Source organism: Microcebus murinus, chromosome 15 (genome assembly GCF_040939455.1).
Source record: "Microcebus murinus isolate Inina chromosome 15, M.murinus_Inina_mat1.0, whole genome shotgun sequence".
In the NCBI taxonomy this organism is placed as follows: domain Eukaryota; kingdom Metazoa; phylum Chordata; class Mammalia; order Primates; family Cheirogaleidae; genus Microcebus; species Microcebus murinus.
The window spans coordinates 64,193,313-64,211,735 of NC_134118.1; the positions used below are offsets into that span (position 1 = coordinate 64,193,313).

General features: G+C 36.1%; 1 protein-coding gene and 1 pseudogene across 1 annotated transcript in view; both read right to left on the bottom strand.

Moving 5' to 3' along the window:
- The window catches only part of TRAPPC11 (trafficking protein particle complex subunit 11), a 42,437-nt gene that overhangs the window by 1,058 nt on the left and 22,956 nt on the right, over nt 1-18,423 (bottom strand). The window contains exons 17-29 of the mRNA XM_012784984.3: nt 18,209-18,341; nt 17,552-17,682; nt 17,292-17,447; nt 15,459-15,646; nt 15,180-15,328; nt 14,880-15,001; nt 14,199-14,318; nt 12,219-12,284; nt 11,955-12,111; nt 9,392-9,503; nt 6,486-6,577; nt 4,985-5,118; nt 3,167-3,334 (exon numbers count right to left, since the gene is read on the bottom strand). Coding sequence (XP_012640438.1) covers nt 3,167-3,334; nt 4,985-5,118; nt 6,486-6,577; nt 9,392-9,503; nt 11,955-12,111; nt 12,219-12,284; nt 14,199-14,318; nt 14,880-15,001; nt 15,180-15,328; nt 15,459-15,646; nt 17,292-17,447; nt 17,552-17,682; nt 18,209-18,341 — 1,728 coding nt within the window. The remainder of the gene's footprint in view (nt 1-3,166; nt 3,335-4,984; nt 5,119-6,485; nt 6,578-9,391; nt 9,504-11,954; nt 12,112-12,218; nt 12,285-14,198; nt 14,319-14,879; nt 15,002-15,179; nt 15,329-15,458; nt 15,647-17,291; nt 17,448-17,551; nt 17,683-18,208; nt 18,342-18,423) is intronic.
- On the bottom strand, nt 5,553-5,653 carry LOC142876779 (uncharacterized; annotated as a pseudogene).

An 18,423-nucleotide genomic window follows, 5' to 3' on the forward strand; every position in this document is an offset into this window, starting at 1 on the left:
ATTTTGGAATTCTTGAAACTATTCTACAAAACCAGAATAAACAAGTATAAACATCAAAGTAAAAATGGTTATCATCCTTCTGTTACCCCACATTCTTTCTTCACTTGCACCTGGGGACAGCCACAGCACAGCCTGGGCTGTGACACCTGACATCACCCCTCTGACACCATCAGCTGACTGTGTACCTCGACCTACTGAATCCACTTCAGTCTATACATCTCTTAACCTCATGTCCCAGCAGCCACTGCCAATCTGTCACTGATGGTACATCATTTACCATTGCTGAACTGATCAAATTTTATTATTTCTCTCTTGTGCAGGGCCCTCTTATGTCTCAAGCTTAAGTCTGCCAAAAACCTGAGCTGATAGATCAGTTCATTTTGGGGATTCAAGGTTTCCCATTTTCCTGTTTGAATAAAGGTGATTCACACTGAACTCCAGAGTATCTAATAATGCACACTAGAAGGATGGAAGCAGCAGATAAAAACAAAAATTGCCCTTTCTCGGCCGGGCGCGGTGGCTCACGCCTGTAATCCTAGCACTCTGGGAGGCCGAGGCGGGCGGATTGCTCAAGGTCAGGAGTTCAAAACCAGCCTGAGCGAGACCCCGTCTCTACCATAAAAATAGAAAGAAATTAATTGGCCAACTAATATATATATAAAAAATCAGCCGGGCATGGTGGCTTGTGCCTGTAGTCCCAGCTACTCGGGAGGCTGAGGCAGGAGGATCGCTTGAGCCCAGGAGTTTGAGGTTGCTGTGAGCTAGGCTGACGCCACGGCACTCACTCTAGCCTAGGCAAGAAAGCGAGACTCTGTCTCAAAAAAAAAAAAAAAAAAAAAAAAAAAAAAAAAAAAAAAAAAAAAAAAAAAAAAAAAAAAAATTGCCCTTTCTCTAAGGTCACTGATTAAAAAAATTTAAAACATCACATCAGAAAAGTCAAGGCTATGAATGAATAAAAGTATCTATAAAACTGTTTTTTAGTTGTAAAGTTTCTGACAGGTTAGTAACATCCCTTTATTTTATTACACAGACCTTTGTGGGGAAAGCAAGAGAAGGATGGTGATCAGAAAATGCAATCGAACAATGTTACAACTTCACAGGCAAAAGCCATTGCTAGGCTTTCAGCAGAGGGATCCCCGAGGGCTTCTGGGAGGCAGTGGAGGCACCGCTCCTGCTCAGCTTTGTTGCTGCCGTGGCTGTACTGCCTAGATGGATGGGTGTGTGTGTGTGTGTGTGTGTGTGTGTGTGTATACATACACATGCACATACAAGTACAGGTCTCTGACATTCAAGTTGGGACTGGAATGAGTGAAATAATAGGTTCCTAGTCTTTACTTTTATTCTTGACTTAATTTTTTAGTACTGATGGAGGCTGCTTAGTTTTAGAAACAAAATAATGGCTCAAGCTAGTAAAATCCTTGCCAAATGTAGCTTTACAAGCAAGGGCACGAAATGAGGACATGGTGCAATTAAAAAACTGAATTCTTTTATTCAAAGGAAGAAAAATATTGATCCAAACTTGCTCTAGGACAGCACTGTCCACTATGGTAGTCACTTGTCACATTTAGCTATTGAGCACCTGAAGTGTGGCTAGTGCACCCAAGTAATTTTCAAATTTAATTTTAACCTAAATTTCAATAGTCACATGTGACTAGTGGCTACTATACTGGACAGCAGAGATCTAAATTTGAATAAAGGTGCACTGGGACATAAAATTTTAGACAGACTGTTCAATAAGTGAGAAAGGATAATCTCTCAGTCATTGTTCTTAGTGTGATAGGTTAAAATAATTTTTAATTGACAAAAATTGTATAGTATACAAAATGATGTTTTGAAATATGTATAATATGCACACATTGTGGAATGGCAACATTTTTAATTTATAAGTTTCCCCAACTGATACAGGAGTTGGCTTGGAGGATTCCAGTCAACAGCTTTGGCAGTGCTCAGTTAATAGAAGGTGGTACTTGTATTTAGAAAAGAGATCACTGCAGTTAAAAAGGGTGTTAGTTATGGTAAAACTTACGAATGTTTATTTTCTGGAACTTTTCCTTATGAATTTAAATAGTACCCAGAAAAGGTTTGCTTTGATCAAAAATCAAAAGACTGAACTAGCAGTTGTTGGGATTAGGTTTGGGTTTACTGAGCCCCTCCAGAGAAAAGACTGAGAGAGATTAATTGATGGAAGCAAAATCTCTATTTCTCAATATAAGTAAATATAGCATCTCAAAAAACCTAATCAGTATAGCTGTGACCAGGTCTGTACGCTGGTAAATACTTCCTTCCATGATGATTAAAACAGTCTTCTGGCCGGGCGTGGTGGCTCACGCCTGTAATCCTAGCACTCTGGGAGGCCGAGGCGGGCGGATTGCTCGAGGTCAGGAGTTCAAAACCAGCCTGAGCAAGAGCGAGACCCCGTCTCTACTATAAATGGAAAGAAATTAATTGGCCAACTAAAAATATATACAAAAAATTAGCCGGGCATGGTGGCGCATGCCTGTAGTCCCAGCTACTCGGGAGGCTGAGGCAGGAGGATTGCTTGAGCCCAGGAGTTTGAGGTTGCTGTGAGCTAGGCTGACGCCATGGCACTCACTCTAGCCTGGGCAACAAAGCGAGACTCTGTCTCAAAAACAAAAAAAAAAAAAACCAGTCTTCTAAGTTTAGGAATAGCAAACTCCAAAAAGTCAAACAGCCAAGAGGACATTCCCCACTCCCCTTCCATCCCCCACCTAGTCATGAGACTGCTCCCCTGCAGGGGACTTGGTATAGTTTCTGACAGAAGAGACCCAAATCCAGAATGACACAGTTAGAATTAGGAAAGTTTAAGGATATCTAAAGTTAATCCATTTTGACTAAAAACTAGTTACAAACTGACTACAATTTGAAAACATACTTTACTAAGCCAAAGAAAAAACATGTTTAAGGATACTATAAGAATAAATCATTATTTACGTAAGGGAATAAAAATCTCTGAAATTAGACTCTATAAAATAATAGTAACTCTAGAGAACTGAATAGCAATATTGCCAAATTCATATAATAAAAGTCAAAATCATCACTTGTTAGTCTCAAAATATTGTTCAGTGAAGTTTACATGAAAAAAAATCCTCTCTTTGTTTGTTTTTAAGACACTGAATTTAAAAAGCAGAACATTTCTAAGCCTTACCTTTACAAAAATACTGGTGGGTATAAGACGCCTGAGCAGCTGATTTGTGAAGTTAGGAAATCTAAGCAAGTGGATGTTGAGAGATGGCAGTTGCTGGTATCCAGCCATTAGCGGATAGAAATTATATAACATTTCCTGTTCAGTGCCAGGTAGGATACGTAATCGAATCTAAATCATAAAAAGTGGTAGAGAAAGATAATCAAATACACATGTGTACAATATCTATATATTGTTACTCTCAATTATTTTATGAAAGACTGGATACTCAAATCCTTCTGGTGAAATATTCATTCTCTCTCCTATTCCATCTTTCAGACAGATGCCAAAATTGTGGGCTGAATTAGTATGAGGTTGAGACAAAGCAGATAGGAAATGTATAAAAAATATATGCATGATTTCTCTGTTTCTACCAAGATCTACAAAGGCAACTTATACCAACACTAGACAGGTTAATATTTTCTGCCTTAGCCCTGGTAGATTTTACATTCATAATGTGTTACATGATAATTTATAGGAGAGTGTTTGTTTGTAGACATATGTCAACATAAGATAAACTATTTATTTCCAGTGTTCCTTTTTTTTTGAGATACGGTCTCACTCTGTTGCCTGGGCTGAAGTCCAGTGGCATCATCACAGCTCACCGCAACCTCCAACTCCTGGGCTCAAGCGATCCTCCTGCCTCCCCAGTAGCTAGGACTACAGGCATGCACCACTGTCCCCAGCTATCTAGTGTTCTCTTTTAAGGATATTACCCTTGTGTTAAGGTGAGTTACACTTCAGGGAAGAAAAGATGTTTGAAAATCTTTAACAATACTTTAGAAAAGAATACAAAATGGTAAGATTTTGGCATATTTGTTTTTCCTAACTATTTATATGTCAACACCTGGAAAAGACCAAGACACTCAAGAAAAGCTTACTCATTTGTAAATGAGAAATGAGTACACATATGTACATGTGTCAAGAATAATATATGCATAGGTGTTCCAATATATTATAGCTGGTGTTATACTTAATATTGTATATCATAAATATAAAACAGTACATAGACATATAGCATATTTTATATGTAATTTGTTTTGCATTTACCAACAAATGCAGCACTAAGAATATGAAGAGCACAGTTAAATCATTCAGGATAGGTACTTCTAGGTGTTATGACATGCTTATTCCCTTAATTATAGGCTTCCTAATGAAAAAGCACGTACTGAGGTATCTCTGTTATCCCTCTGACAGTAGAGGACAGCATTCTCACTGAAGCACGGTTTTGCCGGAGTGTTATGTTTGCTCATTTAAAAACCTGACGAACTTTCCCACTTCTGATTTAACTTAATCAAAAAACATGGATAATTTATTTTTAAGTATAGATACAAAATTGTATCCAACCATACCAAAGGTAAGTAAGTTCTATGCCTGACAAATATTTCTATGAAATTTCACCAATAGTAGAGAACAAAAATAGGCTGTTAATACTGGCACAGTCCTGCCTCCAAGCTTCAAATTAAGAAATACATACATACATAAACACATGCACACACAGACATCAGTAATACAGGGAAGATTACTTTAGGAATTCTAACATATTATAATACAGTCCAAGATTTGCGAACTTTTGTTTTCTAAAGAGTAAGAATCTACACGTCTGATCTCCATGATGTTGTACTTAATTTTTAAAAGTGCTTAAAAATTCATTACTATTAAAATAATAGAGAGGACAATCAGCGATAATCAGTTGATTCACAAAATCGAAATGTTCAGCTCTCCATTTGCTAGTCACACTTTTGTGTCTACATAAGCAACACAACAAGACATAACCTGTACCTGTTTGAGACCTGAGAACATGAAGGCGTCACTGGGCTCCACAGAAATTTCCACATCTTGAACTAAGTTAGTCTTATTCTGTAGGTGATACTTGACAGGTAATGATTCTCTGACACGCCCAAATGATGGCAGATCTACAGAGAAAGATGACATAATTCTCTGGTTTAAAAAAAATAGCTCACCATTTATGAGTTGTTTTTGAAAATAAACCTCATTCTACACACTTAGTATTACTTAAATTAATGATATTACTGTATTCTTGACAGACAATAAAATTATCTGATTGGACAATAGCCACAGGACTGTAATAAAACAAGCTAAGAAAATAAGTGTCCTAAAAATGACTGGCCTACAAAAGGATCTTGGCTATCAGGAACTGAATTATATTTTAGGAATATTTCTTAAAAATCTGTAAAAAATTTTCCAAAACATCATTCATGGTTCCTAAATGAGAATAGGCAAGTTATGTTTTAGTGAAACTATAAGTAAAACTTTCATTCAAATACCCACTTGTTTGTTTTTATGTGTATTTTTTTTAGTTCTGCCATTTTATTTTTTCCTAGGCTACAAAAACATGGAATGCTTCATGAATTTGTGTGTCATTCTTAAGGGCAATGTTCATCCTCTCTGTATCATTCCAATTTTAACATATACGTTGCTGAAGTAAGCACTATATACTGTTTTTTCAAAATTTTATAGACATCACAGTAACCAAATAATTGATAAAGTGAGGGTTCTCTCAATAAAGTATTCCAGTAAAGAAAGAAGGATAGATATTACATGCATATACCATTAATTATGAAGTATTCTTGCCAAAAACTTGAACCCAAATCTGATCCAGTCTACAGATAGTGAGCCACTTTACAGCAAGTGAGAAACATTTAAAAATGACACCATGCAATCAGCAAAGCCAAGCTGTGGAAAACTCTATGGGACAAATGACTTCGTTTCTTCAGCAAGGAAGAGAGGAGGAGATAAGGAGAAGGCAGAAGTGGTGCAGAAAGCAGTACTGGAAGAGGTGACAGAGGGGTAATAGTGGAGGGGAAGAGGAGCTGTGGGGGGAGGAAAAGGGAGTCAGCCTACCTATAGATTATAGATGGATAGTATGAGACTAATCCATCAAATGCAGTGTACAGACCTTCAAATAAACTGAAAAACATTCATAGTCAAATTTCAACATTGAAATGTGATATTAAGAAATCACTGCTAATTTTTTAAGTCATAATAATGGTACTATGATTATGTTTAAAAACATAGCCATTATTTCTTAAAGAGGCTTGATGAAATATTTATGGCTGAAATCATTATCTGGGATTTGTTTCAAAATAAGTGAGAGGAGTGTATAGGAGTAGAGACAAAACAGGACTGGCTATGATCTACTCTCATAAAATTGTTAGAAATTTTTCATAATAGAAAGTTAAAAAACTAAAATCTTAGAAGCTAAAATAAGTATTATTATTACTGGATCCTTTTTATCAAGTCAAATTTGAATTTCCACTACCTGCATTCACATGAAGAGGGATGTTTTCCACAATCACATGTGGCAGAGTGATGACGGTGCTGATGACAGGGATGTTCTCCATGGCTGAAGCCCTACGGCAGAAAATGTGATCTTTTAAACTCACGTTTTATGTAAAAAGTTAATAAATCAAAAGCAGGGAACATGTGTATTCATCAACTAATTTCAAAGTTAATAGAAATTATTCATCCATTTATCAAAACTTTATTAATGGATGTAGTTTTGTGAAGTAAGAGCTTTTACAGTCCAACTTTTGTTTTAAATACTTCCTTTTATGAAATGTTATGCTATACCCCACGGCTACTATTTGTTGCCAGTGGGGGATGACATTAGGAGGTGTGCCAGATTGTTACTCATAAAGCACACCATGTAATACAGTTCTGATAGCAAGAGTTTCTCGCAGCAAGGCAAGTAGTGCAGTGATTTATATTATGACATAAATTCCTTAACTCACTGAGGATGGTTTACAGACGGGCCCCAGACCACTTCAAAGTTACAGCTCACTACAAGTACACAGCAGAAACTGAACAATTAAAAATGTCTTACTATCTCACACCTGTAATCCTAGCACTCTGGGAGGCTGACGTGGGCGGATTGCTCGAGGTCAGGAGTTCAAAACCAGCCTGAGCAAGAGTGAGACCCCATCTCTACTATAAATAGAAAGAAATTAATTGGCCAACTAATACATATAGAAAAAACTAGCCAGGCATGGTGGTGCATGCCTGTAGTCCCAGATACTCGGGAGGCTGAGGCAGGAGGATTGCTTGAGCCCAGGAGTTTGAAGTTGCTGTGAGCGAGGCTGACGCCATGGCACTCACTCTAGCCTGGGCAACAAAGCGAGACTATCTCAAAAAAAAAAAAAAAAAAAAAAAAGTCTTACTATCAACAAACATAGTGGTGTTCCAACATTTCTAAAGTAGCATTATGCTATTTAAATATTCTCCCTATGTTACAGTTATAGTGGGAACTTACAGGGGTGGATGGCAGTTAACTGTCAGGGAAATCCCTTATGAGGAGTCCACCTCTAGGGCTGAACCAGCTGCCATTATGTGTAAACTATTACCCAGCAAAAGCAATAAGCAGAAGCATCTAGGCCTCCTCAATAATAAATGAATACATCACTGTAGTATCATAGTATGATGCAATAGTTAAGTAGTGCCTTTAAAATGCTGTCTTAAGACCAACAAACATATAAATTAAACATCAATATAGTAAAGTCAGGAGTGAAGAAAGATAAGTTTTTTATTTATTTCTTAATAAAATTACATATTTCTCCATTCCAATTTTTAAAAGTTTCTGCTTTAATTTTTAACCTTTTGCACTCAGATATCGAGTGTGACTCAACACGGTTAGCATCGGTAGCAGCAAGAGAAAAAAGCAAGCAAGTGCAAAGGGTTAATATACTAAAATTCAAATAAAACTCTTTAGGGTTCTCACTGATGTTTCAAAGTGTAAAGGTGCCCTGAGACCAAAAAGTTGGAGAGTCGCTAGCCTATAGTTTTCTTTTTATTTTCTGTCTTTGTCAGGTTCAGGTATCAGCGCTCTTCATGAAAAGAACCAAGGAACTTCTTGCTATATGCTTTGCAAACAATAACATGAAAATAATAAACAATGATGCAATGTAATTACATATACTAAACAAATAGTGTTTAAAGGTTTGAAGGCAACTTTCTGAATTTCCTTCAGTTATTGATATTTTAGGTTAAAAAACTTCTCCTTCAGTCAATTTTGGTAATTTACAAATTACCAAACATTTTAGTGATAGCTGTAACATTCAGATCTTCCTATTCATTACTTTGAGTGGTACAACACACTCTAATTAAGACCTTCTGATTTCTTTCTTTTTTTTTTTGAGAAAGAGTCTCACTCTTGTCACACCAGCTCAAGTATAGTGGTGTCATCCTAGCTCACTGAAACCTCAAATTCCTGGGCTCAAGAGATGCTCCTGCCTCAGCCTCTGGAGCAGCTGGGATTATAGGCGCATGCCACTACACCTGGCTAATTTTTCTATTTTTTGTAGAGATGGGATCTCACTCTTCCTCAGGCTGGTCTTGAATGCCTGAGCTCAAGTAATCCTCCCACCTCAGCCTCCCAGAGCGCTAAGATTACAAGTTCATTTATAAATAATAAATGTTATCCCCTATTTCAAAACTTATGAAAATAACTAAGCCATTCTAAGAGAATAATAAATGAAATATCATGTATCTACTCTCCAGTGTAAGAAAAAAATGCAAAATCCAGCTGAATCTTCCAGCAAAGCCCTTCCTGCTTGCACCCCACCCTGCACTCCACGGGTTAACTACCACCCTGAATTTGACATCTGTCATTCCCATGTATTTCTGCACACCTTTCCAAATTACTTATGTGTGTAGTCCTAAGAAATATATAGTATGTTTTACATGTTTTTCAATATAACATAAATGCAATTTGTTCATATTCTCATCTTTAGCTTGCTTTGCCCACTATACATTAAAATGTTGACATATGTAGCTCTGGTTCATTCATTTTCACTGATATACAGTAGTCCTCTGTATGAATGTGCCACAATTTATCCACTTGCCTATTAATGGGCATTTAGTTTTTTCCAATTTTTTACTATTCTAATCAATCAGTGCTACTATGAATATTCTTATACATATACCCTTCATATTCAGATTTAATTTGGCTAAAATTTAATTACCATGTAAGTTATGAATTGTGACAAACACAAATTAAAGTTTATCTTTTTTCAGTCTTTGTGTTTTTAACAAATGGTTGGTCACATCCACTTGACTTCTCTTCTGCTCTTCAGAATGACAGAAGTTCTCAACTATTAAGTGACAATAACAAATAATAAAGGTATAAGAATAATGACAACGAAGAGAAGATAGAATTGATATAATTTTTACCTCTTCCAGGAGATAATATAATGCCCAGTTGCTACTCCACCTTCAACATTTCCAACAGATGGGCATCGAAGACAAAAGCATTCACTAGCACTCTCTCCAGTCTGTAAGACAACTACAAGGAAGAGTCTTTATAACCACTATGCAATGGTTTCCCCTATGAAAGGAGAGTTCTACATCCAAGTAACATAACAAAGAAGGAATAGCTTATCAAATATATATTATTTATAGAGACTTAGAAACTAAGGCTCAGAAATGTCAAATGACTTTTTCAAGGTCACAGAGTCCACTGTTTTTGCAAATCTATCAACATTCCATTACAATAAAAACCAGTGAGGCATCTGTACACCTGCCAACAAGTCCTATTGAAACTAGGATGCAAAAAGCTTGGGAAAAGAATATCCTATGGGTATTCTTTTTCTCAATTATTTCATGCTTCCAAAGGAAACATTCTGGGGTAGCTAAAAAGAAAAGAGAAAACTTAGGCCGGGCGCAGTGGCTCACGCCTGTAATCCTAGCACTCTGGGAGGCCGAGGTGGGCCGATTGCTCAAGGTCAGGAGTTCAAAACCAGCCTGAGCAAGAGCGAGACCCCCGTCTCTACTATAAATAGAAAGAAATTAATTGGCCAACTAATATATATAGAAAAAATTAGCTGGGCATGGTGCCGCATGCCTGTAGTCCTAGCTACTCGGGAGGCTAAGGCAGAAGGATTGCCTGAGCCCAGGAGTTTGAGGTTGCTGTGAGCTAGGCTGATGCCACGGCACTCACTCTAGCCTGGACAACAAAGTGAGACTCTGTCTCAAAAAAAAGAAAAAGAGGCCGGGCGCTGTGGCTCACGCCTGTAATCCTAGCTCTTGGGAGGCCGAGGCGGGCGGATTGCTCAAGGTCAGGAGTTCAAAACCAGCCTGAGCAAGAGCGAGACCCCGTCTCTACTATAAATAGAAAGAAATTAATTGGCCAACTGATATATATATATATAAAAAAATTAGCCGGGCATGGTGGCGCATGCCTGTAGTCCCAGCTACTTGGGAGGCTGAGGCAGAAGGATCACTCGAGCCCAGGAGTTTGAGGTTGCTGTGAGCTAGGCTGATGCCACGGCACTCACTCTAGCCTGGACAACAAAGTGAGACTCTGTCTCAAAAAAAAAAAAAAAAAAAAAAAGAAAAAGAAAAGAAAAGAGAAAACTTTAGTCACACCCTTAAAGTACTCAAAATGTCATTACAGAAAATTCTGGCTTTCTCTGAGTAAACACATATAGGTTGAGTGTCCCTAATTCAAAAATCTGAAATGCTCCAAAATCTGAATTCTTTGAGTGCAAGCATCATGCTCAAAGGTCATGCTTAACATCAGATTTCAGATTTTCGGATTAGGGAATGCTCAACCAGTAAGTATACTGCAAATATTCCAAAATCTGAATAACTGGATATCCAAAACACTTCTGGTACCAAGTGTTCTGGATAAGACATACTCAATCTGTATTACTGATACCACTCACATTGCCTCATCATTGCCTGCTGTGGCTACTCTACTCGCCTTTGTGCAAAGATGCTTTCTTCTTGCCAATTTTATAGGAAATTCCCTGATGACAAGGTAAGTGCTCATCTAAACCAAGTCTTCTCTACCTTTCAGCAGTTTAGAGCTTGCAATGTCTCTTCTTTAAATACAAGAAGGACACAGTGCTTACTGAATGCCAATTTTAGCAAATCTGTGAGTAAAGCTCTAAAATAATAAAAAAGTCCCTAAATATCAGGATATTATTTTTATGGTTTTTTTTTTTTAAGTTTTCTAATTCTTATTTTTCACTGACAAGTCTTGCTTCAAATTTATGGTTTTCTGATGAAGAAGGCTGTGGTAGATTGATAGAGGTCTGACTGTATATAAAGAACAGCAGTGAAAGGGAAAAAAGCTCAATCAACCTTTACTGTAATTAAGTACTTTAAAGTAATTTTAAGAGTAGGACATAATATTGTAGCCCAGTAAATAAAAACTACATCAATTCAAACCTCTTAAGATCGAGTTTTTAAAAACCTGGGCCATTCATTTTAAACTCTACCAAAGTTGTTCTTGATTCTAAGAAGTTAACCAAAAGTACCATGATGTTTATTGACAGTTAACATTAGGATCTATTTACGACACAGAAGTGCCACATTGCTGGTTTCAAAGGGAGAGGAAGGAGCCGTGATGGAGCTGAGGAATGCAACCATTTGTTTTTTGGATTCCTAACCTTTAATAAACATCTTTTCCCATTTCAAATTATAAACAGTAAACATTAATTAAAAATTAATAAGAAAAATAATCTTGAAAAAATTATTACTTTACTTTTAAGTACATTTTTCAAAATGTAACTTCCTTACGGTAGAAAAAAATATGATCTTTTACAATCAGGTATACGCAAGCAAATGGTAAATGATACTAATTCTAACTTAATTCTATACATATTTGCTTTTGTGAGTATAAGTCTCTAAGTTCCCTCACTTATTAAAAAGTTAACATTGCTAGCTTACACATACATGTACCACACATGCACACACACAGTTCTTTAGGTGGGAATGATCTGCGGCTCACCTTTGTCCACTTGGGACTCTAGCTGATCCACTGCGGTCATGGAAGGAGCAAGCTGCAGCTCACTGGACACAATAGTGAGGGCCCAAGGTGAGGCACTTAAAAGGTCTGTCATCAACAGAAAGGGGATGTCAGCATAAACCCTTTCCAGGTGCTCGAACTGTCACAAATAAAGATAGGAGGTCTGTCAGGAATTACATTCATCTACTTTTTTTCACTCAATTTCTGTAACATAAATGATTTCCAACATGTCTCACAGGAACTTACCTTTGTAGAAACAAATTTAATGGCAACATCAAATGGAAAGACTGTTTCTATTGTTACAGTTTCATCCTGTAAGAATTTTTAAAGGGCACAGTCAAATGGCTTTTCTAAATCTTTTTATATAAAGTTTTAAGAATAGAAGGCATACAAAACACAATCTATAACTGATCAATAAATAATTCCAAGTTATACATTAAGAAGTAAAGGTCTTTCTTTGGATAAGATTTGTGAAAATCTATGTAGAGAGATCTAATATTTCTAGTAACTTATCTTACAGGTTTTATAACAATCACACCGCAAAGTGCTTTCTTACACATTAATGATGTCAGATCTAGTGAAGCAGGCAGAGCAGCCATCATGCCATTTTATAGTGGACCTTCCACAAAGCTACTAGTGCCAGGCCTAGAATCTGGGTCTTCCTTTTCTCCAAGTGCTTTACCTCACCTTGTCTCAAAGTAACTAAAATAATAATAACCATAGTAATAATAATGTAGCATGACAAGACACTGTTATAATCCCTATATAAGCATTATGTAATGTTCCTATCACTCAAGGAAACAGGGGCTATTATGATTGCCACTTTAAGATGAGGTCACATAGCTAGAAAGTGAAAAAGGCACAGAAACTGAACTGAAACAGCCCTGGAGCCCTTACTCTCAACCAATATGCTCTAAAAGTCTGTTAGAAAAACAATGGGGCTATTGTATCTCTCCAAACAAATAACCCAGCCTTTCCGGTGAGAAACCTTTAAGAAAGGTCAAGTAGGTTAAAAGCTCAAGGGGTAGTGTCAGATAAATCTGGATTCTAATCCTGGTTGGATATATACTTACTAGCTTTGTAACCTTGGACATATAGCCATGTGACCTTGGGAAACTTTTACAGATTGAGTATCTTTTATCTAAAATGTCCAGGGCCAGAAGTGTTTCAGATTCTGGATATTTTTGGATTTTGGAATATTTGCATTATACTTAAGGTTGAGTATTCCAAATCCAAAATACTCCAATGAGTATTTCCTTTGAGTGTTACACTGGCACTCAAAGTTTCAGATTTAGAGACTTTCAGATTTCAAATTTTTGGATTTGGGATGCTGTACAGTCTCTTTAAACCTCACATATAAAGTGCTGACATTGGCACCCTTATCTCCTAATTCACCATGAAGGGCTCTATGCATCACACTGGACTGCATGAAATTTCTGACAGTATCTTATGTGCCTTTATCCTTCCCACTTGGGAAATACTGCTAACTTTTTGGGGATGGTTTTCTTTCCCAATGACTTGTAAACAGCTCATGGCTGAGACTCTGTGCAGTAAAGAAACTACAGATTCTCAGATTGCTAGGCCTTCTCTTCTGCTGGACTGAGGACCCAATTCCTAAGAAAAAGCTGAGACAACACTGCTTCTAGGACCAAGAAGCTATTAAATATCATAAAACTTTCCATTAATAAAAAGGACATAAACATTATATGCAATATGGTTAAATCTATTTAAAAACACAGTCCCTCAAAAATCTCCATAAAAAGATAAGAGACCAATAAAAAATAATCAAAGGGTTAGCAGCTGCCTTTGAGTTGTTGGACTATAACCATAATAATTTCTATTTTCACTTTTATGTACATTTACCAAAAACAATTTTCATAAGAATCTTTTTAAATAGAAAAAATATTTTTAAAAGTGAGACCTTCTTTCCTCCAAAAACTTCTGCATATAAACCAACTTACAGATTTTGTCTAATGTGTGGTTTGCTTGAGATCTCAAGCCTGGTGATTCTCTATATGAAAAGCCAATTTTCTGTCTAATGTTTGAGCAATGAATGCTAGCCTAAATATATCTCTATATAAAGAATAAAAAAACCCCAATAGATGTTTAATTAAAATTTATAACAGGCTATAATAAGCACACTAGCTGCTTATTTTACAGGTAAACTAACAAAAATAGGGGAATACTCCAAATATGATGCTTTGTGAAGTAGTTACAAAAAAATACCTTGTGACACTTGCAAACAATTTCTTTTTCTTCAACAGTTGTATTGATCAGGTAAGAAACATACACGAGAAACATTCTTGAACCCACTGTTCCACAGCGAACATATAACATTTTTTCCAGCTACAACAAAAAAATTGTGACAATTTCATCAATATCATGGCGATTTCCTCCTGATTACTAATACATATTTTAGGAAAATGTTCCCCACTTGCTAAAGTTTACTATTCTAACTAAATTCTTTATCACTTTCCTAGAACGTTGCAGTGTAGCTAATCAAAGCTTCCACTGTGGAAGAGTACCCTGATTATACTTCTGCCACAAAATAAGAGGAGGAATCACTGCTACCGGATCTTTTTTCATTATCGTTCTCAACTCCCCCCCCAATTTTTTGTTCTTGATTTGAAAACAGAAGTTAATTGAGGGATTACTGCACTAAGTTACAAACAACAGTTATTTTATTAGGCAAGTAATTCTCCCTATGGTCATTTGTTCTAAAATCCCTTATAGAAAAACTGCTTAAGACATTTTACACATTCAAATATGTAAAATATTCATTAGTCAAATCACTTTTTTAGTCCTAGGATATGCTATTAAAATGCTTAGAAACTATCTAACACTCACTGTATATTTAAAACTTCAAACTAACTCATTTCCTCTCCAATCCCAGTTGACCAAGTTCACCTGTTCCCCTGGTCGTAAGTCTCCAACAGGAATGTCAGTGAGTAAAGCCGGGTAGGACTCATCACACAGTTCTGTTCCATGAAGAGTCACATGAGTTTTCTGAGTTAAATTGGCATCCTGTCCTAAAAGTGTTAATATTGGTGTTTTAAATTAAAGAAGTCAAACATTATCCTAATAATCAATACTATGTGAAGAGCACTATCTCATAACTCCTTTTAAACAAAGGCCCTATAGTTAACACCATTGATGCTTGTTTTATGTTGGGTTAATGCTGATCAAACTTAAAAAGCAAATGCTTACCTGGTTTTAAACCAGCAGTGAGCTTCACATCTCTGATTTGGGTCTTTTCATGGGACTGAACAGTTACAACCAAACAATACATTTCATTAGTCAGGGCAGGAGGCTCATGTCGCAGATGTACAGAAATGTTTGGAACTCTGGAAATAATCCTTTGAAAAGAAATCTTAGCTAAGTTACTGATTTTCTAAAAAAAAAAATAAATCACTTTAACAAAGTATTTAAAAGAAAACAGAGGATGACCTTTAACATCATATGCCAGGCAAAGTACACTCAACTCACATTGTGTTTGCCTGAATGATGATGCTGTCCCAGTGAACCTCATTGTCCGGGAGCTTAGGTCGTCTTTTGAAGGATCGAGCTGCCTGTAAAGCTTCTTGGGAGGAAGCAGCATCTCCTCCTCCTCCCTGCCAAGTTAAAACCACACATCTTCCCGTCTCATTGCCCAAAGCAAGATCCACTGCAGTAATCTAAAAGAAGAAAGTCTGTCAGAAATGCCATCTTATACTTGCTTGTCACCATCCCCTCTTAACAAAATCATGCTGTACTGTGAAGTCCATCTGGAGACCCACAGAGTAACAGAAAGCAGAATACCTACTGTCAGAGTCTTACCCTGCCTGGCTCTGGGTTAACTGTGCTCTGGGTTTCAACTTCTTTCCCTTTAAAATAGAGATAACTTGACTTTCTAGCTAAGAGTCCAAGCATAGTACTATTATGATTTTAGCACTTGCTGCATAGTACCTGATGTAATAACAGGTGCCAAATGATCAGTTGCTGAATGAAATAAATATTTTGATGACCATGAATACATTTATAACCTAATCTATAATTACACAAATATCTTTCCTGAAAATATTTATAGTACTAGCAATGGAATGCTTCATTAATTGAATAAGTGTTCCTTCCAACTAAATTCATTAACAAAAGGACTCAAAATAGGATTATTAAATATGATTTCTGTCTGATAGGCTTCCTCATGAAAAAAACAAAAAATATACAATTAGGGATTCAGTCAAAATCACATAGGATTTTTTTTTTTTTTGAGACAGAGTCTCACTCTGTTGCCTAGGCTAGAGTGCCATGGCGTTAACCTAGCTCACAGCAACCTCAAACTCCTATGCTCAAGCAATCCTCCTGCCTCAGCCTCCTGAGTAGCTGAGACTACAGGGAGGTGCCACTGTGCCCAGCTAATTTTTTCTATATATTTTTAGTTGGCCAATTAATTTATTTCTATTTTTAATAGAGACAGGGTCTCACTCTTGCTCAGGCTGGTTTCAAACTCCTGACCTTGAGCGATCCGCCTGTTTCAGCTTCCCAGAGTGCTAGGATTACAGGCATGAGCCACTGTGTCTGGCCCGTATAGGATTTTTTTAAAAATGAATAAACAAAAAACTCTGGATACAGGTTAATAATAAAATCAACAGGTTCACAGAAATTATTATGGGAATATTGGTAGTATAACCTTATGTACCATCTGTCTTGCCAATGGTCCCAAGTCTCGATTAGCTAACCATTCCCATTCAAGTCATGGAAAATAAGCACTGAACAAGTGTTTACTCTGTGCTAATCACAATTCTAAGCAATTTACATCAACTGATGCTTATGAAATCCTAAGAAACAGGTACAATTATTATACTATCCCCATTTTATAGGCGAATACACTGAGGTACAAGCTCGTAAGCTGCAGAGTTGGAATTTAAACCCACATAACCAGGCTCTAGAGTTTATGTTCCATAAAAATATTACTTATATCATTTATTTCTAAGAGTCATTAAAATTATCTACATTAATCTTTTAAAATACATAGTTCACTTTTTCTTTAAAAATGTGCAATAAGCAATGTTCTAATATACACTATTAATGAAAAAAGCCATTTAACAGAGTATTATGTATAATGTACTCCCAAATTTTTTTAACTGAAAAAAATTTTAAACTACAAATATGTTCACAGAAAAGTGTATGGAAGGAAACCTACCAAACTATTATGAATGGTTTCTCTTGGGAAGTCCATATGGAAGACTTTCATTTTTTACTTAATAAACTTATGTATTATTTAACTTCTGATATATTATTTTTATAATTAAAAATATTTTTAATGTAAATTTCATAACTAACCTCAATTTTCTTTCCCACATCTTCAGTTTTTGCAACAAATTTAAAGGACAATTTTCTTGTTTTACCAGGAACTAAGCACATCTTTCCTTGAGTCAAATTTTCTAAAACTTCACTTGCTTTGGATGCTTCTTCTATTACACAGAATTGGTTGTATTCCTGAAAGAGAGGTTAGCAAAGGTCATCAAGCTCATTTTATCCAGTTTAACACAAGTTACAATAAGATATACATATGGTAAAAACACATCGAAAGGTATTATTACCTGATTATTAAAGCTCACACAGAGTTTGGAAAACCTAATGGGATGCGGACAATCAGCCTTCAGATATATATCAAACTGAACAGGAACATCAACATGAAAGCTTGGGGCATGAAACTTGGCTTTGCATTGTACTAGAAATGAAACAAGCGGGCTGAGTTACACACTACCAGATATATAAGACCCACACACATTATTCTTGAACCACATTATTCAAAAAAGACACACCTACATTGTCCATTATTACTGACTTTTACACTTAAGGCATTTCAACAGACATAAATGTAGCTTACTTTTTAAAAGAAAATTTAAATAAATTATAGACTTAAAACCATCTTTAATTTTAAAAACACAGACACTCCTGAAATGTAGGTGATAAGATTTTAAAGGAAAAAGAACCATTTTGTTATTAACTTACTTCAAAATACCTGCCTAAACAGTCAAGTGTGTTTCTAATACCTGAGCTACAAATCAACAAAGTATATTTTAAGACATAAATCAAGTATTTATGTTGATTATCTTTATAAGTCACTGAGGAGAAACAAAATCATAGTTTATCTATAAAATGATTATACTTTGAAAGTTTCTTAATTTTTATATTTATTATTTTGCACCTATAAGAATGATTTCTCTGAAATACTGTAGATGTTGGCTACCTACCAAATGGCACAAAATCCTGTACTCCTATTGTGAAAATATTGCTGCCAGCCAGAGAAACTCGGTCCGCCCACAGCTTCTGAGCAGTTTTCACAGCTAAGATATCACAGTCAGGTTCTGGATCAGGACTTTCATTCTGCACCAAGAGTTAAATCAGTTAGAGAAAATAAATTCATTCAACCAGTTAGAGAAAATAAAAACTATATATACATACACAC